General features: G+C 39.9%; 1 protein-coding gene across 7 annotated transcripts in view; it reads right to left on the bottom strand.

The window, feature by feature from the left end:
• Cfap57 (cilia and flagella associated protein 57) overlaps positions 1–22940 on the bottom strand; it is a 70414-nt gene that overhangs the window by 33207 nt on the left and 14267 nt on the right. For all 7 annotated transcript variants that reach the window (XM_078026077.1, XM_078026078.1, XM_078026080.1 and 4 more), the window contains 7 exons: positions 17224–17363; positions 16321–16486; positions 15431–15544; positions 9722–9934; positions 7948–8121; positions 4628–4789; positions 465–620 (listed from right to left, as the gene is read on the bottom strand). In XM_078026077.1, the coding sequence (XP_077882203.1) occupies positions 465–620; positions 4628–4789; positions 7948–8121; positions 9722–9934; positions 15431–15544; positions 16321–16486; positions 17224–17363 (1125 nt within the window). The remainder of the gene's footprint in view (positions 1–464; positions 621–4627; positions 4790–7947; positions 8122–9721; positions 9935–15430; positions 15545–16320; positions 16487–17223; positions 17364–22940) is intronic.

Below are 22940 nucleotides of genomic sequence, written 5' to 3'. Positions count from 1 at the left end.
AGAACAAAAACAAAACTATGTAATTATGTAACCTAGACTGTAACTTTCTGACAATCTAGAAATCAATATTCTGCTAGTTCTTTCTTTCTATGCTTTTTTCTTGCTATCTTTTCATTTTGTTTTAAAGTAAGTTTTTCCTGATTACAAAAGTAATGAATTATCTATCACTGCAGAGAATTTGGAAACTATGGAAATGTATAAAGAGCAAAATATAAAGTATCTATCATCCCAACATCCAGAGATAGTTACACTATTATCTATTTTATTTTACCTATTACCATAGTGATAGAGAATTTTATATTCTTTTTTCTACTTAGTGCCTTACTGTACTCTGATGATTTCTGACATTATCAACAGTGCTTTATGTTCTTTGAGCATAACTTGGGCAATACATGCCAGCCCCATGTTGAGCTGAGTAGAAATTTCTCTGGCTTGTGGCTGTTGGTTCTGTCTCTCAAACAGACCTGGTTTTTGGTTTTCAAGGACTCCATTTCCTGGAGGAACTTGTCTGTAAGCTCCTTAATCTTCTCAGAGTAGTTCATATCCTTTAGTCGAAGTTGATACTCATTCTCCATTTTCAATTCTTCCACACGAGTCTTTAGCTCCAACATAATCTGAGCCTTTGGGAGAAGGGCAGAGAATCAAGAGCTTTCATAATGGGGTGAATCAGAATATTTAAACCTGTGGCCTTGACCTGAGACCTGCAGCTCTGTCTAGTTTCAAACTCAACATGTCTCAGGTAGAGCTTATCATCTTTCCCCACAAGATTCATTCCTCTGTCCCCACAATATGTACTCGTGGGCTCCACTGTGTGCTAACAACTCTCACATCTCCTTCATTCAAATTGGCTCACATGTTACCTGCTCCATAAGGCCTACTTGAACCCCACTATTTAATCCTGCCACCCCCTTCCTATTCCCACCATTTCCTTCATGACCTCCCCTCCTGCCCTCTTACTGTGCTCTACTTTGGGTTACTTCCTTAGATCTTGGCACTTTCTAATATACTATATAATTTACTTATTATTTTGTTTTCTCCCCATTAAAGCTTAAGCTCCAAGGAGGCTGGGATCTTTGTTGGTTTTATTTGCTGATGTTATGGTTTGGAAGTGAGGTGTCCCCCAGTAGCTCACATATGAGACAATACAAGAAGGTTTGGAGGAGAAATGGTTGGGTTATAGCCTTAAACCTAAGCAAGTAGAGGCAGCTGGGGTGTGGCTGGAGGAAATGGTTCACTAGGGGAGTGATTATAGGGTAAATATTTTATCTGGCGAGTGGAGCCCCCCCCCTGCTTCCTGATCATCATGTGAGCTGGTTCCCTCTACCACGCTCTTCTATCATGATGTTCAGCCTCACCTGGAGCCCCAACGAATGGAGTCAGCCTTCTATGGACTGAGACCTCTGAAACTGTGAGCCCTCAAATAAACTTTCCTCCTCTATAATTGTTCTGGTTGGGTGATTTAGTCACAGCAGTGAAATTGCTGATTAAAACAACTGATGTACCCCAAGTACCCAGAACAATGCCTAACACACAGTAGATACTCAAAAGATATTTGTTTAATCACAATCCTTGCCCCATGGAACTTACATTCCAAATAAAAATATAATTAAAATGGGATAAGTGCCCAGAGCTGGGTAGTTCTCAGTACTGTTAGTTGTCCATCCTGATGCATTGTATACCCATGCTGGCCTCAGTGCTATTACTTTAACATAGGTCCTAATTCTTCTGCCTGGACAATTCCTGTCTCCACTGTCCTCCCTGATGCCACAGTTTTCTAAAAACTACTCTTAACACATACACCTCTCACTTCCTATGAAGTCAATGTTGATGGCACAGTGGGTGAGGACACAGGAGTTGTTCTCCCTCACCTTGATGACACCCCATGCATCCCTATCAATCATCTTTACTTGTCTTTCCCCTACTGCCTGGGAGTGACTAGACCACAAGGAATGTGTTATGCTTGGCTCTGTACATGGCTATCATGCTAATGTGGACCTGGCATGTAGGAAACACTGAGATGAAGTATGAATAAAAGTTGCATGTATAAAGTCAGGGAGGTGGGAGCGAGGATGTACATTCAGGGCCCTCATATGACTTGGTGACAACAGGAGGCAGCAGGAGAGGAGGCTGAGATTGGGCAAGTTTATCAAGGTCCCTGTAGGCCATGTAGGAAATTTATACTAGAGGGCTTCCAAGGGTCTTCAACTAGCTCGATTAAGCTGACTTTGATGTTATAAAGGCCTCTCCAAAGACAGTGTGCAGCCTGGACCACTTTAGAGATGGAATGAAGGCAAGGTGATTAGTTGGGGGACAACAGCATGGTCCAAGTGAGAGATGGTTAAGGACTTGCACAGTTATGGAGGAGGGGAGCAGAGAGGCATGGGAAGACTAGAGCGAGATATTTTTGAGAAATGGTGCTAACTGGGTGTGGGGGGGTGGAGGTGGGAAGATTGTGCATGAAAATTTTTTCCCCAGGTAGAGTCTCCAGGACCTGAGGATTAGGCTTGGCCTGTCTTGCTTCACTGCTTTCTCCCCAGAGCTCAGCATAGAACCTGCAATGCTGTCAGCACTGATAAATATTCATCAGATGAACAGACATCTGTCTTGGACTAATGGGATACATTCATAAGTGGGAAAGATTCAGTTTTGATATGTGACATTTGAGGTAACTGCTCATTCCATGTTGCTGTAATCTCTCCAAAGCGTGAACCTTGTCAAGATGCTCCCTAACTTATCAGTAGTAGGGCCTTATGAACAGTTTCAGTCTAAAATGTGGCTTAAAAGTCCCTCATGATCTCTCTGATTCTCTCACCACCCTTTCTCTCTGACACACCCTCTATTCTCCAGCCACAGCCACGGGTACCATCTCTCCTAGAGCACCTGACCCTCATCCTCAGCACATACTCACTCCTCTGTATGGAACGCCCTTTCCCATTTGTTCTGGAAGGTTGTGTGGGGCTCACTTCTTTTGGGTCAGGGTCCTTCCCCTGTGTTCCCACAGCATGGTTCTTTCATAACATCCACTCTCATTGATTTCCCCATTTTATTTTACCCAGCCCTTCTCTCAGGATATAAGCTGAAGGACTTGCCATGTCTTTTTCTCTGTGTCATATCTCTGTCAATATCACATGGAGAATGAATAAATGAAAAACATCCTGGGTTGACAGAGAGTTACAAAGAATGTCACAGAATATAAAGGAAAAAAAAGAAAGAGCTGGCAATTCTGGGGAATGTGACTTTTAAGAGACAGGTGGAAGAGGGGCCAGTAAGGAAGTCAGGGAAGAGGAATCAGAGAGGTTGACCGGTCATAAGCAGAGTGTGGTCATACAGATGTTGAAAGAGAAGGGAGCCAGGAAGGGAGTCTCCCGTTTTCAGCCTAGCAATAGTGCTGTCAAGCATAGCTGGGGGTCAGCCATCAGCCCAGACATCTTCAGGCCTTGGGTTCAGCCTGGTGTCTCCTACTTGGCTTCTTTTCTACACCACGGTTAGAAAACAGAAGAAAACAGAGAGAAGGAAGGGAAAGAGACAGTTGCTTGCCATAAGGAGGCCAGGCTGCCCCTCTCCCTTTCTTTCCCCTTTGTCTTTCTGCAGGAGGTTTGAGGGGGCTCTAGTGGGCATCTCCAGGAAACACCAGAGGCCTATCATCCGGCTCTGTGGCTGCCTTCGCATTGCTGTTCTCACAGTTGTTCTTGTCTCCAGCCCCTATCTGGCTGTGAGCTTCCTGACCACAGGGCCCAGGCCTGTCTTTTCACATGTGCACCCCTAATGCTTAGCTAATGGCAGATATTCAATAGCACTCTTAGATCCTTGATGAGCAGCAGTGAATGCATGACTCTCAGATTCTCCATGAACCATCCAGTCAGCTTCTCTTAGGTAGTGCAGCACAGAGCTATGCAATCAAAACTCCAAAACCACATCTTTATGGAATGCTTACTGCATTCACAGGAGGGATGTCCCTTGGGCATAGTGATGAGGAGTGGGCTCTGGATGAAATCTGGATTAGAAAACTGGTCTACACCTTGCCAGCACAGTCACTTTGGACACAGCACTCTACCTCTCCAAACCTGTTTCTTGAAATATGGGATCAATAACAGCACCTTTTTCTGAGATGTATTGGGAGATATGAGAAATACTTATAAAGTAGTCAGCACAGTGCCTGCTTCTTTGCAAATGCTGGTTATTTTTATACTTATGGTTTTATTGTTTAGAAGTCTGGTTAAGAGTTTTAGGAATGTTTCCTACATCCTTCATTTCTTTTATTTTTTTTAAAGGAGGTTCTCAGTACTAGCAATGACTATGTTTCACAGAAACAACTGGTATATTTGGTTTGTCAGTATATTTATTGTCTTCCACATGCCTAGCAAGAACTAGAAACTATTGGTCATACAGGAGAATTGGATGCCATGGTTCTGCAATCAAGGTAGCAAAAGAAAGTAGGATCAGTGGATCAAAGTCAAGATGACCACATGGAGGAAGACAGGCAGTGTGGGGGTATAAAAAGAATCAAGTACCAGTGAGAAGGACAGTCACAGGGTACAGCCAGGCTGAGGAGGATCTCAGATGCTGCTCTGAGGAGATGGAATGCAGTCTGGTAAGGATTTTCCTCTTCATTGGGCCCAATTCTTACCTTCTCTTCCATGTCTGTTTTAGTCACGAGCACCTCTTCAGCAAAGCCCACCTCCCTTTCCCGCTTGATTCCGCGGCCATCCTTATCGAAGACCTTCCAGGTGAACAGGCAGCCATCCTCAGCAGTAGTCAGCAGGTACTGATCATCAAAGGTGAGCAACATCTGCAGGGTAAAAGATCATAGGAAGCTTTTTAGGGCCATAGATGACCAGGGTGACTGTGCAAGGCCTCCATCCATACAGCCTGGGAACAGCCTCATAGCAAGGCAGACCTGGTTCTGGGTAAGAATGAGGCAGGAGCTCTCACAGACTTCTTTCTGTGAACGAATGAAAAGAAGCAAGGCTATAGCTACATTCCCCGTGGATTTGAACTCTTGAGTGAAATATGACCTAGAATGTATAAAGAATTCTTAAAACTCAATAGTAAAACAACCTGGCAATCCAAAGTGGGCAAAAGATTTGAGGACACTTCGGGGAAGAAGATATATAGATGGCCATGTATGCACATAAAAAGATGTTCATCATTATTAGTCATTAGAGAAATGCAAATTAAGACCATGATGAGATATCACTACACACCTATTAGAACAGCTAGAATAAAAATTGTGATAATCCCATGTGCTGGCAGTGATGTAGAAAAACTGAAACATTGCTGATGGGAATGTAAAATGGTACAGTGACTCTGGATAAGCTTGGCTGCTGCTTAAAAAATTAAATACCCACTTCCCATCAGATTCAGCAATCATACTCCTGGGCATTTATCCCAGAAAAGTGAAAATGAAAGCCCACACAAAAACCTGCACAAGATTGTTCAGAGCAGCTTTATTTGTAAAAGTCAAACTGGAAAAAAAATCAAAATATCCTACAAAGGATGGATGATTTAACAAATTGTGCTTATTGTGGAATATGACTCGGCAATAAAGCGAATCAACTATAAGTACACAAAACACCTTGTTAGACCTGAAGAGCACTATGCTGAGTGAAAAACCCACCCTCAGAAGGTCACATAATGTATGATCCATTTATATACAATTCTCAAAATGACAAAATTATAGAAACAGAAAAAAAGAATGGTTGGTAGGGATTAGGAATGGTGGGAAGGGGTAGGCATGACTACAAAAGGGTAGCAAGAAGTGGGTCTAGGTGGTGAAGGAGCAATTCTGCATCTTGACTGTGGTAGGTTATATAAATGACCCATGTGATGAAATGACCAGGCTCTTACTCAGGCAGTGGACCAGCACCAGTTTTCTGGTTTGATACTGTACTAGAGTTACATAAGATGATCACTGGGGTAAACTGGGTGAAGGCTATACAGGACCTCTGTGCTGTCTTTAAAATTTCCTGTGACCCTGTAATTAATACCTAGTAAAAAATTCAGACAAAAGAGTTAACTATAAAAAATGCCTTCTCATAATTAGCAATGTGCAGAACTTAAATAAATATAGTAATACTCTTTTACTTAGGAGTTCTATCTCTGTCTAGGAATTGAGCCTTAAAAAATTGCCAGAGATACACATATAAATTTGCAGACTAGGATGTTCATTATAGTTCATAATGTAAATGCCTAGTTGAAAGAGAAGAGTTAATAACTTATGGTCCATCATATAATAGGATATACAAACACACACACACACACACACACACACATACACACACACACATATATATTCTATCATGATGTATATATATGGACTTTTATTTCTAAAATAGACATGCATTGCTTCTCATAATAGAAATTATTTTATTCATAAATGGTATATCTTAAAAGAAGAAGGGGAATATATTACAATAAGTTACTTTGGATCTAAGGCCTAGGCTTAGCACAGGGATATTCATTTTATAATAAAAATACTTTCTTAATAAGAACAATGCCTACAGGTAAGCCAATATGGAGTTTGGAACATATTAAAAAACTCAGGTATTCATGTCATTCAATCTGAAATGAGAGAGAAGGGAAGGGAGATGATACACATTTTTCCCAGGTCCTATTTTTAGTAAACTACTTTTTTTTTTCTATGAATAACCTTTAATTTGCTTTTGGGTATGATTTCTTTTTCCTTTTTTTTTTTTTTGTGGTGCTGGGGATTGAACCCAGGACCTTGTGCATGAGAGGCAATCACTCCCCTACCAACTGAGCTATATTCCCAGCCCATATTGGGTATGATTTCTTGGAAATCATCTTTCATGTCAGAGAATTATTTTTTATTCACATTTTTACTGTGGCAAAATACTTATAACATAAAATTTTACCATCTTAACCATTTTTAGGATTTCAGTTCCCTGTTAATACAAACACTTCTTTGTAACAGTTGTATTAACATTTGTAGTTGCTATGCAGCTATCACCATCACCCAACTCTCTTTTGTCTTGTAAAACCAAAACTCTATACCCATTAAACAAGAATTCTCCACTCCTCCCTCCCCCAGCCCACCGCATTCTACATTCTCTTGATGATTTTGACAGCTCTAAGAATCTTACAAAGGTGGAATCACACCGTATTTGCCCTTTTGTGATTGACTTACTTCATTTAGCTCAGTGTCCTCAAGCTTCCTCCCCATTGTCGCATACTGAAGAATTCCCCTCCTTTTTTTTTCTTTAATATTTTTTTAGTTGTTGATGGACCATTATTTTATTTATTCCTTTATATACCGTGCTGAGAATCAAACCCAATGCCTCACACATGCTAGGCAAATGCTCTATCACTCAGCCACAACCCCAGCCCTTCCCCTCCTTTTTAAGACTGAATACTATTCCATTGTATGTCTATGCCACATTTGGCTATCCACTCATTGGCTGATGGAAACTTGGGTTGTTTTCACATTTTAGTTATTGAACATAGACACTACTTCATGAGAAGAAATGGAAGGACAATTTACAAATGTGTGCTCATATTGTTGTCCCCAGCGGTAGCCTTTTGCATCCTTGGGGAGTGGTAGTAACTAGTCTCCTGGTCTATGATTCCTTTTAGTCCAGGACAATCTCTGGAGGAGGGAATATCTGAGAGTCCTTAGCAGTCAACACTCACAGCGCCTGGGAGACGTGATGGTGACTGGTGGCAGTCACCAAATGGCCATTACTGTGCATAATATTCTGGTGAACAACCTTGTACATAAATCTTTAGGTGTAGCTCTGATTATTTCCTAGCATAAATTCCTAGAAGTATTTAAACACAAAGTCAATAGAAGCTTACTGAATGGTTGGGAGGTGAATAAACAAGGAGGAAGAAGGAATAAGGAAAGAGAAGACAATGGAGGCTGAAGGGAGGAAGAAGGTATGTTAGTTAGGGTCTGGAGCTGGACCCCTGAGGAAGGGTCCCTCTCACCTTGGTGATAGGACCAGCATGAGCCTGATACTCATTGAATTCTTTCTGCAAAGGCAGGGGGTACTTCATGGCACGGATGGTTCCCACTGAGGTGCCCACAAACATCATGCGCCCCGAATGGGAGATGACAATTGCCGTGTAGACGACGTCAAATGCTGACATCTCTCGCAGGACCTGGAACACAGACAGCTCTGTTCAACTGAGAGGCTGAGCTATGTTTCCTGTGTCCTGATATCATTCTCTTCCTTCCCTCTAATAGCACTCTTGGAGTCTGTATTAAAATAATGTGTTTTTTTTCCTATTCCTTATCACATCTTGCATGGTGCCTAGCACATAAAAGGTTCAAACTAGGTATTTCTCAGTTGCTTGACTGATGAATAACCAATGGTAGAAGTTAGGAATGATGCCAATGACTGGAATCTTTGTACAGTACTTCCTCTGTGCCAAGTGCTATCCTACACCCTTCCCATGTTGTAACTCGTTCAGCCTTCACCAGAATCTGGAGAGAGCGACCATTAGGCCTATTTTAAAGATGATGAAAAGATGAGTCAAGAGGTGAAAAATAACTTGCCTCAACTCATAAACCTAGTAAGTGCAGTCTGACTATTCTTTCTTCTTTTTTTTTCCTTCTTCTCTCTCTTTTTTTTTTGGTACTGGGATTGAACCTAGGGATAGTTTACTGCTGAGCTAAATCCCCAATCTTTTAGTTTTAATTTTTTAATTTTGAGAAGGGGTCTTGATAAGTTGTTTAGGTCCTTGCTAAGTTGTTGAGGCTAGCTTCAAACTTGCTATCCTCCTGTCTCAGCCTCCTGAGTTGCTGGGATTACAGGTGTGTGCCACTGACCAGTCTCTCTGCTCTTGATGGCCATGCTGCCATGTACCCCAGAGAGAGAACAGGAGGCTGATCATAAATTTATTCAGAAAACACTTATTAATTCCCACTATATGAACATAACTCCATCTCCAGGGAACTCATTCATTTCTTCACTCATTCTCCCACCTATTTATTGAATGTCTATTGCAGGCCATGCAGTGCATTAGCTAGTAGGAATATCAAGAGGAGTGAAATTCCTACCCCGAAGGAGCTTTATTTTAGTACAGTGCTATAGAAGCTGTCACAGAACTAGGACCAAGTTACCTAGGGTACAAAGGAGTCACCATTCACTGAGCTGTGTTCCAACCGTGGGGAACCTGCCTTAGGTCGGTTTGTTGCTGCAGTAGCTATGTGCAAACCCCACCACCCCCAGCATCAGCCCTATGAGAAGAGCTGTGGAAAAGCCAGAGAAGCCAGTGATAATCAGCTCTTGCTGGGCTCCTGGAAGTCCACCTAGCCACATTTATGTTAAGTCTCTTTCCAGAGCCAAATGTGGTAATTCTAACATCTGAGAGATGAGGGATTTCGAAAGAATACAGAGGCAAGTCCAGGTGACAGCAGCTAACTATACTTGTGCTTTTACCCCAGCTAAGTGCCAACCAAGGGCCAGAGTGCAGTTTAGAGACATTGCTGACCTCCATTCCTGCAGGGCAGAGGGGAAGTTACAGACAGCAAGCAAAATGGAAAAGGAAAAGGGGCCTACAGTTTAACCGCCAGGAAAGGCACTGAGCAGGAAATTCAGGAAGTGACAGTAACTGAGCTGACCCAACAGGAAGAACAGCCAGAGGCTGTCCCATGAGGAAGGGCTCTCTTTGCCAGCACACTGTCTGCTGTAAGCATGGGTGGCTGTCTTTTGTAAATCAACACAATAGCCCAGCAGTAGGGCAGGGGCAGACTCACTGAAGAATCTGCAATCTCCTTGAGTGTCTGGTCTGATCCAACAGCAAAAATAATTCTGCCATCAGGGGAGACAGTAACACAGTTGTAGCTGCAGGACTTGAGCACACACTCTGTCTCTCTCTTTCCTGAAGACAGATTCCATTCATATATAGCACCATCTGTGCCACCAGAAATCAGTTTGCTGTCATCTGCGTTCCAGACAATTGAGCGAATCTGCAGATGATGAAGACACACCCAGGTAAGAGTGTTTGCACACACACCGCAACATGGCCATGGGACGAACTCCTCAGGTGCTCCACTAGACTGAGGCAGGATGGCTCTTCCTGGTAGAGGAAATCACAAAGCATAGCTTCTTGGAAACGTTAACATTCTGTTTTCCAGATGCTTGCAAAATACTGCAGGTAAAACATTCACATTTCTTTTATACTTTATGAATGCAAAGAATGACTCACAATGGTTTCTTAATGCTACAGCCAATTAATTATTGCTACATTTTAAAAACTTTGAAATTTTGAAAGTGTGTGTGTGTGTGTGTGTGTGTGTGTGTGTTTTCACAGGAAGTTGCAAAAATAGCACAGAGAGAGTGGATTTCCAGGGTGGCAGAATGAGGATCTCAGCTGATCTCCCCAGTGAAATGAGTTAACTGGTCAAAAATGATTGAAACAGTGAAATAATCTTTTAAAGTCTCTGGAAATTCTCCTAAGGGCAGGCAGCAATGGAGAAACATTCATTCAAGAGAATCTACCTGATCTTGGTAAGAACAGTCTGTGGCATCTGAGTCATGACTGGCTCCATTCCCAGCCTCAGCTCCAGAAACGCCACCATTGTGCACTCTGAGCAGGAGCTGCCAAGATGCCGGGACTCCCTTTCCTTACAGCTCCCGATCTTGGGCTATGGTTCATCCTGGGAAGGTCAGACTGCTGGCACTTCTTATCCCCACCCTAGCCCCATGTTAACAAAAGCTCTGTCTCAGGCAGGCATGGCCAAGAAGACCTGGTTTCCCCACCATCAGTTAGTCCCTACTCATTGGCAGAAGAACTATTCCAATTACAGCAAGCCTAGAATACTGGTACCCAATTGCTCGTGCCTGTTTGCTCACAGGTGGAGGCTCCTCACCATGAGGAGCAAGCTGAAAAGATCAGGGGTTCCATTTATCCTACGTACACACCACAAGTTCCACTCACAGAGTAGGGGTGTCACTCCAGGAAAAGCAGGTCCCTGCCCTGGCACTGGTGTGGTAGGAACCAGGATTTTGCCCAGGGAAAAGTCAGGCCTTAAGACAAAGAACTCTATAGCTCTATTTGAGGAGACCAATTTTACTTTCTTAAGTCCCTTGGGTGAATTTTTCATTTCATTATTATACTTTTCAACTCCAGAATTTGTTTAACTTTTAAAATAATTTCTGGCTTCTTATTAATATTGCCTATTTGATCAGACTTGTCATCATACCTTACTTTACTTGGGACAGAACCCAGTGAAGTCTGTGCCTTTGGGCATGTTTAAAACAATGGAAACCTTGGTGGAGAGTGATTAAGAGGAGGCTGGTAATCATGATATAAGAAAAATCATAGTGCAACCAAGTTTCAATAGAACAAGGGAAAGAGTCGAGAAGAGCACTCTGGGCTGGAAGGCTGTGGGCATGTGCTAGGCTGCATACCCTCGGCAGCCACTGGAGCAGAGATGGGGAAACGTGAGCACACCCCTGCACTGCTGGAAGACCTGCTAGCCCCTGGAGGAGCCCCACTACGCACTGGACAACTAGCTCTGACTTTGGGCATCTCATAGGAAGCAAGTCTTAAAAATAAAGCCAAGTGCATCCCTGGCAGCCTGGAAACTGCATATCTGATCTTGCCATACCTTTTCAGGGACAATCAGAGTGGGCACACTCTGCTGAACATGTAGCAAAACCCATAAACTCCCTGAAACTGTGATAGTAGCTCCCAATTCTCACACAAATCCAATAGTAAAAGGTAAAAATAGAAAAAGGTAAAAAAAAAAAAAAGGTTAAGAGGGTTCATACACAATCTATGATTTATAAGCAGCTTACACCACCTGGAGGCAAACCTTAGGCAGCCAGGTTAAAAACGATAAAAAGAAAAAAAAAAATCTAAGCAGGGATATCAGAGGCTTTACACTGCAGGGGAAAAAGACTTCATAGAATCAGTTCAGTCAAGTCACTAAATAAACAACCAACGGCCACCAACAATTTCCTATGGGGAATAAGAATCCATATCTAATTATTAGATATCTAGTATCTAATAATTAAGATAACATGTTATCTAAAATAAAGTCCATAAAAATTATGAAACATACAAAACCCCCAAAATCCCCAACAGATAGTCTGACCAAAAAGAAAAAACAAAAGAAAAAAGTAAGCAGGCAAAAGAAACTGCCTTTGAAGGGGCCCAGAGGGTACACTCGAGACAGACACAGACCCCTGTAGACACAAAGGATAAATGCATTCCTGAATTTTTAAAAAATTTAATTTAATTTATTCTAATTTGTTATACATGACAGCAGAATGCAATTCAATTCAAATAGACTACAATTTTTCGTATCTCCGGTTGAACACAAAGTAGAGTCACACCATTTGTGTTTTCATATAGGTACTTAGGGTAATGATGTCCTTCTCGTTCTGCCATCTTTCCTAGCCCTATGCCCCCTCTGTGCCCCTCCTTTCCCTTTGCCCTATCTAAAGTTCATCTGTAAGCCAATCTCAAAAAACCAAATGTCTGATATAAGGATGTACTCCTAGATTTTAACTCATAGCTTGTTAGCTATTGAAAGCATGGGATGCGCTTCCCTGCTCTCCCACTTTCACTCACGGCTTGTTAGCTGCTAAGAGCATGATCTGTACCTTCCCACCCCCCCACTAACTCTCAGTCTTATCAGCCTCCAAAGATCAGGTGTATCATTAAAGCCAGGACAGCCTTGCTATGACTCTCTGAGCACAAACAACATAAAGGATAAAATTGTTGAGGAGTTTTATCCTTTATGGTGAAACAGCATTGAAACCAGGGCCCTTGTTACCTGCCTTGATTTGTGTCCTTTTTCACTCCTACCCATGTGTTCTCTTAACAGCCGCACAGCAGCTCATCCTCATCACAAGACAGAGAGGTTCATACAGGACGTCACATCGACTTGCAAGATGTAATATCTGGTGCCGGGATGATGGGCTAAGGTCCCCTCCCCCTCAAGGTTAAGAGCTTTCCCAGGAAAAGAAAAACACCTTTAAATATGTACCTGAAGCCAATTAATATTCCCATCCTCACATGAATAAACTAGCTCTCTCCCTCTGTCCTGGGAGCTAGCTGGACACTCTTTGGTCAGTGCTGTCTCCCTTCTGCTTGAAGTCCCAACAAAGTGTCCTGACCCTGTTAAGTTAGTGTTCCTTTATCTGATATTTCTGATGGAGACCACAAGACCCCACCTAGCTGGTAACAGACATAGCAGACAAAGACTTCAAAGCAGCTAAAAAAATATGTTCAGTGAACTAAAGGAAACCATGCTTAAGTAATTAAAGGAAGGTATGATGACAAGTCTGATCAAATAGGCAATATTAATAAGAAGCCAGAAATTATTTTAAAAGTTAAACAAATTCTGGAGTTGAAAAGTATAATAATGAAATGAAAAATTCACCCAAGGGACTTAAGAATAGATTTGTTTTGTTTTAGTCTCCAGATTCTCACTATGTTGCCCAAGCTGGCCTTAAACTCTCCAACCTTCTGCCTCAGCCTCCCAAATAGCTGGGGTCATAGGTGTGTGCCACCACATCTGGCTTCAATAGTAGATTTGAGCTGGTAAACTTGAAGATAGGTCAATGGAGATTATACAATCTGAAGAACACAGTAAAAAATTTCAAAAAATTAAAAGAGCCTCAGGGAAATGTGGGTGCCAATTAAATGTACTAGCATGTATAACAGGAGTACCAAGAGGAGAGAAAGAAAAAGAGGCAGAAGATATATATGCATAAATATTTAAGGCTGAAAACATCCCAAATGTATTTAAAACACATTAACCTACACCTCAAAGAAGTGTAATAATCTCCAAGTAAAATAAATGCAAAGAAATCTACATTCAGACACACTATAGTTAAAATACCAAAAGCCAAAGATAAAAAAATCTTAGAAGCTATAAGAGAAAAACAATTTATCACAAATAAGCGAACCCCAATAAGATTGACATTGGACTTCTTATTAGAAACAAATGAGTACAGAAGACAGTGGGAGACATTTTCAAAGTACTGCCAGTAAAAATCAACCAACCAACCAACCAAACAACACGCCCTTACATCTAGCAAAAATATTTTCTATATTTGAAACATGAAAGGCAAATAAGAATGTTCCCAGATTAAATAAACTGATAAAATTAATTGCTAATAAGTCTGTCTTTCAAGAAATACTAAAGGAAGTTCTTTAGACTGAAAGCAGGCTACCCAACACAGCAATCTAAATCCATGCCAAACAAAACAAAACAAGCAATTTCAAAAGTAATCAAGACACTGTGTAATTTGTAATTACATATTGTATTTTCTTTATTCTCTAAGCTTACTGAAAGAGCAATTGCAATGAGAAAGTTCATAAAAAAATTCACAAATTTACACTTGCTCTCATTTTTCTCTCAGCTTCTTTAAAAGGCAAAAATCAGGTAGTGTAAAGTAATAAATAAACACTGTATTGTTGAATTTGTAAAAGGAAGATGCAATGTGTCTAACAATGATAGAACAATGAGGGCCGTACTGAATGGACCTTTGTAAGAGCAAAGCTTCTATTTTTACTGGAAATAAGTTAGATAGTGTTTGAAGTGTTTTTTTTTTTCTTTTGAAGCTGGTTTTCCATCTTTAGCCTGTTAATATGGGGGATTACATTGACCAATTTCATATACTGAGCTGGGCTCGCAGTCCTAGGAGAAACCCCACTTGGTTTTCCAAATTCATTTTCTTACCCTCTTGATCTTAGGCCTCTTCCTCTTCGGGTCTCACATTTAATCTCCTCAAGGACCTTTTGATTTTATTTTCTAAATAGCCTTTGAATCCACCCATTTCTTCCTAACATAGCTACCACCACCAGGATGCAAGACACTAACATTTATCATGGAACTATTCAGAACAGCCTCCTTATTGTTTCCATCTCTTATCTCCTTCAATATATCGTTCATTCTGCAGCCCAGGTAAACTTTTAAAATGCAAATTTGGCCATATCATTCCCTGTCTTGAAAGTCTTCAATGATTTTAAGGAACAAAGAGGATAAATAAGAAAAAAATCCTTATAAAACCTACATGATTCCACGCACTGGGGCTCCTGTAAACCTCTCTAGTCTTAGCTCACCTATGATACTAATGTTCCATCCCCACAGACACTTCAGCTCCTCTGCCATCTCCTGTCTCTGGGTCTTTGGATCTTTAACTGCAGTGGAGATTCCCACCAGTTGTCTGATTAATTCCTTCCCACTCCTCTATGACTGAGCCTTTGCAAGCCCCTCAACCTACATTATACCCATCCCTTCATTATTTCCTCTCATAACAACCCCATGTTTATTTTCATTAACTGCAATTTGTCTGTGTATTTTTTTTTTAATCATTTCTCTCCCCAAGTAGACAGCGAACACCACAAGGAAAGGAACCACTGCTCCTTGGTTTACCTGGTCCCACTGACTAGCACAGCGCTCGGCCCTGTGCCCCATTTTCCCAGAGGCCGTGCATTCACTCACCTTCCCAGTGTGTCCTTTCAGGTTGGTGATGTTCTCTAGGCTTGTGGTGGTAAAAACGTGAATCACATTTCCATTGATTGCAGCAAACAGGTGGCCTCCATTGCTAAAGGCACACTACAGGGAAACAGCAAAAGAGCAAGCAAGAGGTGAGCAGTCAAACCGCACGCTGTCGCCAAGGGCTGCTTCTCTGGAAGAGTTCAGGTGGGAATGATGCGTGGGATGGTGGGGGGAAGGTGCAGTGGATCCGAGACTTGGCTGATATCTTCAGACACTGTCACTATTCTGTAGCTGGCACCAGCCAAGATTCACCACTGTCTTGTTTCAAGTCATCCTGGGGGATCCTGATGGGCTGGGCACTGCCTCTTACTGTTGATGATGACTCTCTGAGATTACTTTTCTTTTTCACGGTTTGTTAAGGCTCGATGACACAGAGCAGACTTATCACAGGTGGGATCCTACAATGTTTTAGGTTCAATGAAATATTTTGGCCAGATGTGGTGGTGCACACCTGTAATCTCAGCGGCTCAGGAGGCTGAGGCAGGAGGATTGTGAGTTCAAAGCTAGCCTCAGCAAAAGTGAGGCACTAAACAACTCAGTGAGACCCTGCCTCTTTAAATAAAGTACAAAATAGGGCTGGGGATATGACTCAGTGGTCGAGTGCCGGTGGGTTCAATTCCCAGTACCTCCCCGCACCCCCTAGAAAAAAGAAAAAGAAATGTTTTGGTGGGCATAAGAAAACAGGGATAAACCCATATGCTCACTTTTATGAGCTTGGTGGGAGAAGCATTGGATTTTTTTAAAGCTTTGGTCTCACCTCCCCAGAGTGTTAGTTCATGATTTTTCAACCCTGGATTTCCAAGAAACCAGACCTTCATCTCAGCAGGTTTTACCTCTCTGCATCCTCTGATAGAATACTCTTTGAAAGAACGTATATCATCAATGAGTAGATTCATAAGGCGTAGTTTATCAGCAAACCCTACTACAACGAAGTGTCCAGATGGGTGAAGGCTGATTGTGTATGCTTCTTCTTGATATTCTTTAAAAAGTTCCAGAGTGCTGTGAAAAAGATCCATGACTGAATTTAAGCCAAATTCCTAAGTTCCCCAAGTCCTCCATTGATGTGACATATATTATTATCACAGTATTAAAGATATTTTATTGTTTGCAATTATTGTTCCCTCTGTTTTCTAGACTTTGGTTACTTATGGCACCTAGTATGGCCATTGGGGGAACTGGTCAAGGTGTTGCCTAGTGATGTCAAAAACACACCTCTGTTGGAATTCCAAGAACCATGAGTACTGTGCAACTATTCTTTTTGTTTCTAGTAGTCCCAACAGCTGCATACCAGAACAAAGAAAACACTACAGGTGTAGTCTAGGGCGGGAAGTTCTTAGGGAAGTTGCATCAGAAACCTACAATTGCTATGGACTTGGGGGTGACTGTGGCAGTGATGAGGAGAGAAGAGTAAAGGGTGTGGATGCTCCAAAGAGTGAACAGCAGACCCAGGGAGAAGTGGGGAGACAGTAGAGTTTATGTTAGAAGGTGAGACATTGGTGTGTTATCTTTATGTCCCAAGTGTACAGCATGGAAAGCATTTAATAAACTACAAGTAATTTTCTAGTCCATTCAAGAGTGAAAAACAGGTAGGTTGACTGACTTGATTTTTAAAAAGGGCTTTTCCAACTGAAAGCTTCTAAGTAATTAAATGGTAAAACTCTGTAATTAAAATTTTCACATATGTAAATTTAATAGTAATTCTGCAAACTACAGCAGCAAAGCCTTTCATTTCTTACTTTGATTCATAATTCCAGATGCGAACAGATCGATCCAGTGAACAGGTAGCAATGAGGGGTTTGCGGATGCAGGTAGACAGACCGGTGATGGATGCTGAGTGTAATGGGTACATCAGGTACTCGAAATGAGCAGGCTCCCCCTGGAAACCATACAGAATGAGATCCAGAAGGGTGAGCAAAAAATTTGGTTATGTATTTCAGCTCTAATTAGTACCGAGGAACATTAATTAGCCTATATGCACAGAAATCAGGCCATGGAAAATTATTTTAATGTTATGCATATTTTCATATGCTGCATTATTTTAAAATATTATTTTTTAATGGAAATAAACATTTTATTCTATGAGTATCCCAAATTTAATTTAACCATTCCTTTATTGTGGGGACATTTAAGTGGTTTCCAATTTTTGTTAATTAGGAAAAAACATTAGTCTAAATATCCTTACATGTAAGTTTTTGAATCTCTCTCTGCTGTTTCCTTAGGATACCTTTGTAGAAATGTGGTATGGATGATTTTAAGTATCTTAGTAAGTAACACCAAGTTTCTTTCCAAAGAAACTGCACTAACTAGCACCAGCAACAAATGAGAGTAAATGAGTAAGTGATTTCAAACTGAAATGCATCCTATTGCATTGGTCATGAAGGTGTTTCTATGTCTGTCGACCAGAGGCATTATCCCAGGGACTTCTGCATGAGGAGTGAAGCTGGGAAAGTTAATGAGGTGGACATATTTTACCTCTGTCCACAAGTCAAGACAAAGGCAGAGATGGAAATTCCCTCGAATTTTGGTTTTTTTATATGCACTCACTCCTTCCTTCTCTACCATCTCAGGGAAAGAGGTGCTATGCTGGATGGTGGGGGTGGCATGAAGTACTTCTATTCATCTCCATCTGTTACCCCCTTTCCTACCCCACCCACAATATCTTGAAGATCCCTGTCTCCACTTGCACATTCCCATTAGCTTTTTTTTAAAAAAATATTTTTTAGTTGTCAGTGGATCTTTATTTTATTTATTTATATATGGTGCTGAGAATTGAACCCAGTGCCTCACACATGCTAGGCAAGCACTCTACTGAGCCACAACCCCAGCCCCCACCCATTAGCTTTTAAATACACTCAAATCTTTCTTGCCTTAAAAATAAAAGCAACCCTTTCCCTTCCCCCTATTCTTTGCACCTGTGCCTGCAATAGTTGTTTGACAGGGGAGAAGTCAGACAAATGGGTGTACTGGTTTCCCTCAGAATTCAGGACTACAAACCTGTAGGGGTCATTTAATACTGCTTGGCAATGTTTTCCAAATATGTTTATTTTCTGAATCTCCAACATGACTATTTCATACTATTTATTCTCTCTTTTCAAACTTTCTAACTTTTTCATCCATGTCCATATCTCTTCTGAGCACCTCATCTCATATTTCTTTGATATTTTTGTTTTATTTTCTATCTGAAAAGCATAATTAAAATTCATATAACATAAATTTTACTTTATGTTTATTTAATCTCCTCCTCTGCCTTCAATTTCCTATTTCTTCCGTATCATGGATGGATTTTACTGATCTTCTTGATTATAGGTATATTTTGTATTTCTATAAATGCATGGTGCTTTAGATCTCATCTTGTATTTTTACTTTTTCCTCTCAATACTATATTTTTAAGGAATCACCTATGTTGTGGCATGTATAATTTATTGCTTCTAATAATGTTTGTATTCTCTAATTTTCTTCTAGTTACTTTATTTCTCCATTACCACTAGGGATGAATACTAGGAGTGTCTTAACTGTCCATTGCTACAAAGATGAACATCTTTGTACATGTTTAGCCTGTGGGTTGGAATTTCTGGTATGTATTCAGTGGCAGACTACTGGATACCAAGACTCATACATTCTCTATTTAGTTTTCTACAAAGAACTATCAGATTGCTCTCTAGAATGGTTGTACCTATTTATATGCCTATCAAGGCACAACAGGATTCCCATTCCTTTTTGTCCTCAGAAATCTCTGGTGACCTTTCTAATTTTTGATAATATAATGAAGAAAATCCTTGTAAAGAAGGATCTCAGTGTTGTTTTAATTCACATTTTTCTGCTCATAGGCAACAGAAACTGTGAGAACAAGGTGTTTGATTTAATAGACAGTGGTTTCAAGGTAGAAATTATAAACATGTACCAAGAAATAAAAGAAATCACGATTTAAAAAGAAAAAAGTGATGACAATGTTTATTAAATACAGAACATCAGTAGAGGAATAGATGGTATAAAAATAGAAATTCTGGAGTTAAAAAGTATAATAATTGAAATGAAAATTCACTAGAGGGGCTCAGGAGTGAACTGGAACTGGCAGGAGAATTAATAAACATAAATCACTAAAGATAATGCAATTTGAAGAACACAGAAAAAGAATGAAGAAAATCAAGAGAACTTCAGATAAGTGTGGGACCTCATATTAAGCACACCAACATACACATAATAATACTTCTAATAATAGAAGAGAGGAGAGAAAGAGCCAAAAAATATTTGAATACTGGCTGGAAATTCTTAGAAAAATGCAAACTGAAACCGACTCAGGAAGGACCAGATAATCTAAATAGATTCATAATACGCAAAGAGATTGAATTAGAAATTAAAAAAAAAAAACTTCTCACAAAGAAAAGCCCAGGCCTAATGGTTTCATTGGTGACATTTATTTAATGAAGAATCAAGGCTAATTCTTCACAAACTCTTCATAAAGTAAGTGACGCTGGAATATTTCCTAGTTAATTCTAGGAGGCTCTGATACTAAAAACAAAGACATCAGAAGAAAACTAGAGATCAGTATCTCTTCTGAATATCAATTCAAAAATCCTCAATAAAATATTATGGTTTGAATCTAACAACATATAAAAAAGATTATATACCATGACCAAATGGATTTTATCCTAGGAATACAAGGAAGATTTAACTTCTGAAAATCAATTAATATGATATACTATATTAATAGAATAAAAAACAAACTACATGGTCATCTCAATATACACTCAAAAAAAGTATTTGATAAAATCCAACATCCTTTCAGAGAAAAACACTCAACTAGGAATGGGGGTAGGAAAATTTTGTAGCCTGATATATGATATCTTCCAAAACACTTTGGATAATATCCCACTTAATGGTGAAAAATAGCATACTTTCATCTTAAGATCAGGAACAAGACAAGGGTATCTGTATTCATAACATGTATATAACAGGGTTCTAGAGGTTCTAGCCATAGCAATTAGTTAAGAAAAATAAATAAAAGGCATTCAAATTGGAAAAGAAGAATAAAAATTCTCTATTGCAAATGACATGATCTTGTGTATGGAAAATTCTTAGGAATCCAGTAAAAAACTATTGAAACAAATAAATGAGTTTGATAAGGTTGCAGGATATGAATCAGTATGCAAAAATTAATTGTATTTTTATATTCTTGGAACTAATAGTTAAAAAACACAGCACAACTCTATTTACAATAGAATGAAAAATATTAGCTGGGCATGGTTGTACATGTCTGTAGTCCCAGCTACTTGGGAGGATTAGGTAGAGGACCTTTGAGCCCATGAATTCAAGATCAGTCTGTGCAATGTTGTGAGAAACCCCCATCTAAAAATATATTTAGAAATAAATTTAACTAAAGAAGTGCAAAAGTTACATTCTGAAAGTTATAGAACATTATCAAAATAAATTAAAGATCTAAACAAATGGGTGGAAAAATCCCATGTTAGTGGATTGGTGGGCCTAATATTGGTAAGATAGCAATAAGTGCATTAGGGCTGGGGATGTAGCTCCATGGGAGAGCACTTGCCTAGCATGCATGAGGTCCTGAGCTCAGTCCCCACTATCCCCACCCCCCTACAAACATATAAATGTAATAAGTCCCAAATTGCTCTACAAATTAAATGCTAATCCTATAAGGATCCTAGATCACTTCTTTGTAGAAATTAGCAAACTGATTCTAGAATTTATGTGGCATTGCATGGGACTTGGAATACCTATAACAATCTTGAAAAGAGAACAAAGTTAGAAAACTCATGCTTTCTGATTCCAAAACTTACTAATAGGCAATAATAATCAAGACAGTCTGAAGCATGGCAAAAAGTAACACAGTATGGTACAGGCAGAAAGACAGATAATTAATGGAACAGAGAATAGATAACCTAGAAATAATCTGTGTATCAACTGATTTTTAACAAGGTAACTAAAACCATTCAATGGAGAAAGAATAATTTTTCAAAAAGTGGTGCTGGAACAATTGGACCCCTACTCTATGCCTCTTACATAAATGAACTCAAAATGGATCAGAGACTAAATGAAGAGCTAATACTGTAATACTCTTAAAAGAAATATAGGGGTAAATCTTTATAACCTCAGCTATGACAAAGAATTCTTGAATATAACATCAAAAGGACAATTAACAAAATAAAAAATAAATTCAGCCAGGCAGGGTAGCTCATGCTTGTAATCCCAGCAATTTAGGAGGCTGAGGCAGGAAGATTTTAAGTTTGAGGCGAGCCTTACAACTTCCAGCAAGACCCTGTCTCAAAAAGGGCTGGGGATACAGCTCAGTGGTACAGCACCTCTGGGTTCAATCCCCAGAATGAGTGAATGAATGAATGAATGAATAGACTTCATCAAAACTGAAAACTTTCATGCATTAAAGAACACTATCAAGAAAGTAAAAGGATAACATACAGAATGGGAGAAAATACCTTCAATTTACACAACTGATAAGAGACTTGTATGTATAATATATAAAGAACTCTTACAACTCAATAAATAAAGGACAACAGAATTTAAAAAGTGGGCAAAAGATCTGCACAGCTATTTCTGCTTCCTTACCACAAGAAGACATATAAATGGCAAAAAGCACATGAAAAGATGTTTACTATCATAGTGATCAGGAAAATGCCAACCAAAACCATGATGAGACTCCACATATTGTGGGATGGCTATAACCAAAAAGCCAGATAATAACAAGTGTTGACAAGGATAAAGAGAAATCAGAACCCTCATATGCTGCTTATGGGTATATAAGATGGTGTAGCATTTTATATACCCATAAGAAAAACATTCTAGAGCAGCTCCTCAAATGGTTATACACAGAGTTACCATGCCACACAATTCTATTCTTAGGAAGAGAAATGAAACCATATACCCACACAAAAACTAGTTCAGGCATGTTCACAACTGTAGTATTCATATATATCCAAAAGATGGAGAAAACTTAATATGCAAAACTGATGCATAAACAAAACATGGTATATTCATACCATGGCATACTATATTTAGCTACAGAAAGGAATGAAGTAGTGATACATGCTACAACGTGGATGAACCTTCAAAGCACTATGCTTGGGCTGGGGATGTAGCTCAAGTGGTAGCACGCTCGCCTGGCATGCGTGCGGCCCGGGTTTGATCCTCAGCACCACATACAAAGATGTTGTGTCCGCCGATAACTAAAAAATAAATATTGAAAATTCTCTCCCTCTCTCTTTAAAAAATAAAAAATAAAAAAATAAAAGCACTATGCTAAATCAAAGAAGCCAGTCATAAAAGTCCACATATTGTATGATTCCCTTTATATGAAATGTCTGGAATAGGCAAATCTATAAAGACATGAAGTAGATTAGTGGTTGCTTAGGGTTGGGGAGGGGAGGGTAGGAGGATGGAGGGATAAAAGCTAAAGAGTGAGGACTTTTATTTGGAGGTG

This window comes from Ictidomys tridecemlineatus, chromosome 11 (genome assembly GCF_052094955.1).
Source record: "Ictidomys tridecemlineatus isolate mIctTri1 chromosome 11, mIctTri1.hap1, whole genome shotgun sequence".
NCBI classification, from domain to species: Eukaryota; Metazoa; Chordata; class Mammalia; order Rodentia; family Sciuridae; genus Ictidomys; species Ictidomys tridecemlineatus.
Note: the sequence above shows the minus strand (reverse complement) of the source record. Positions and strands in the feature narration are given on the sequence as shown.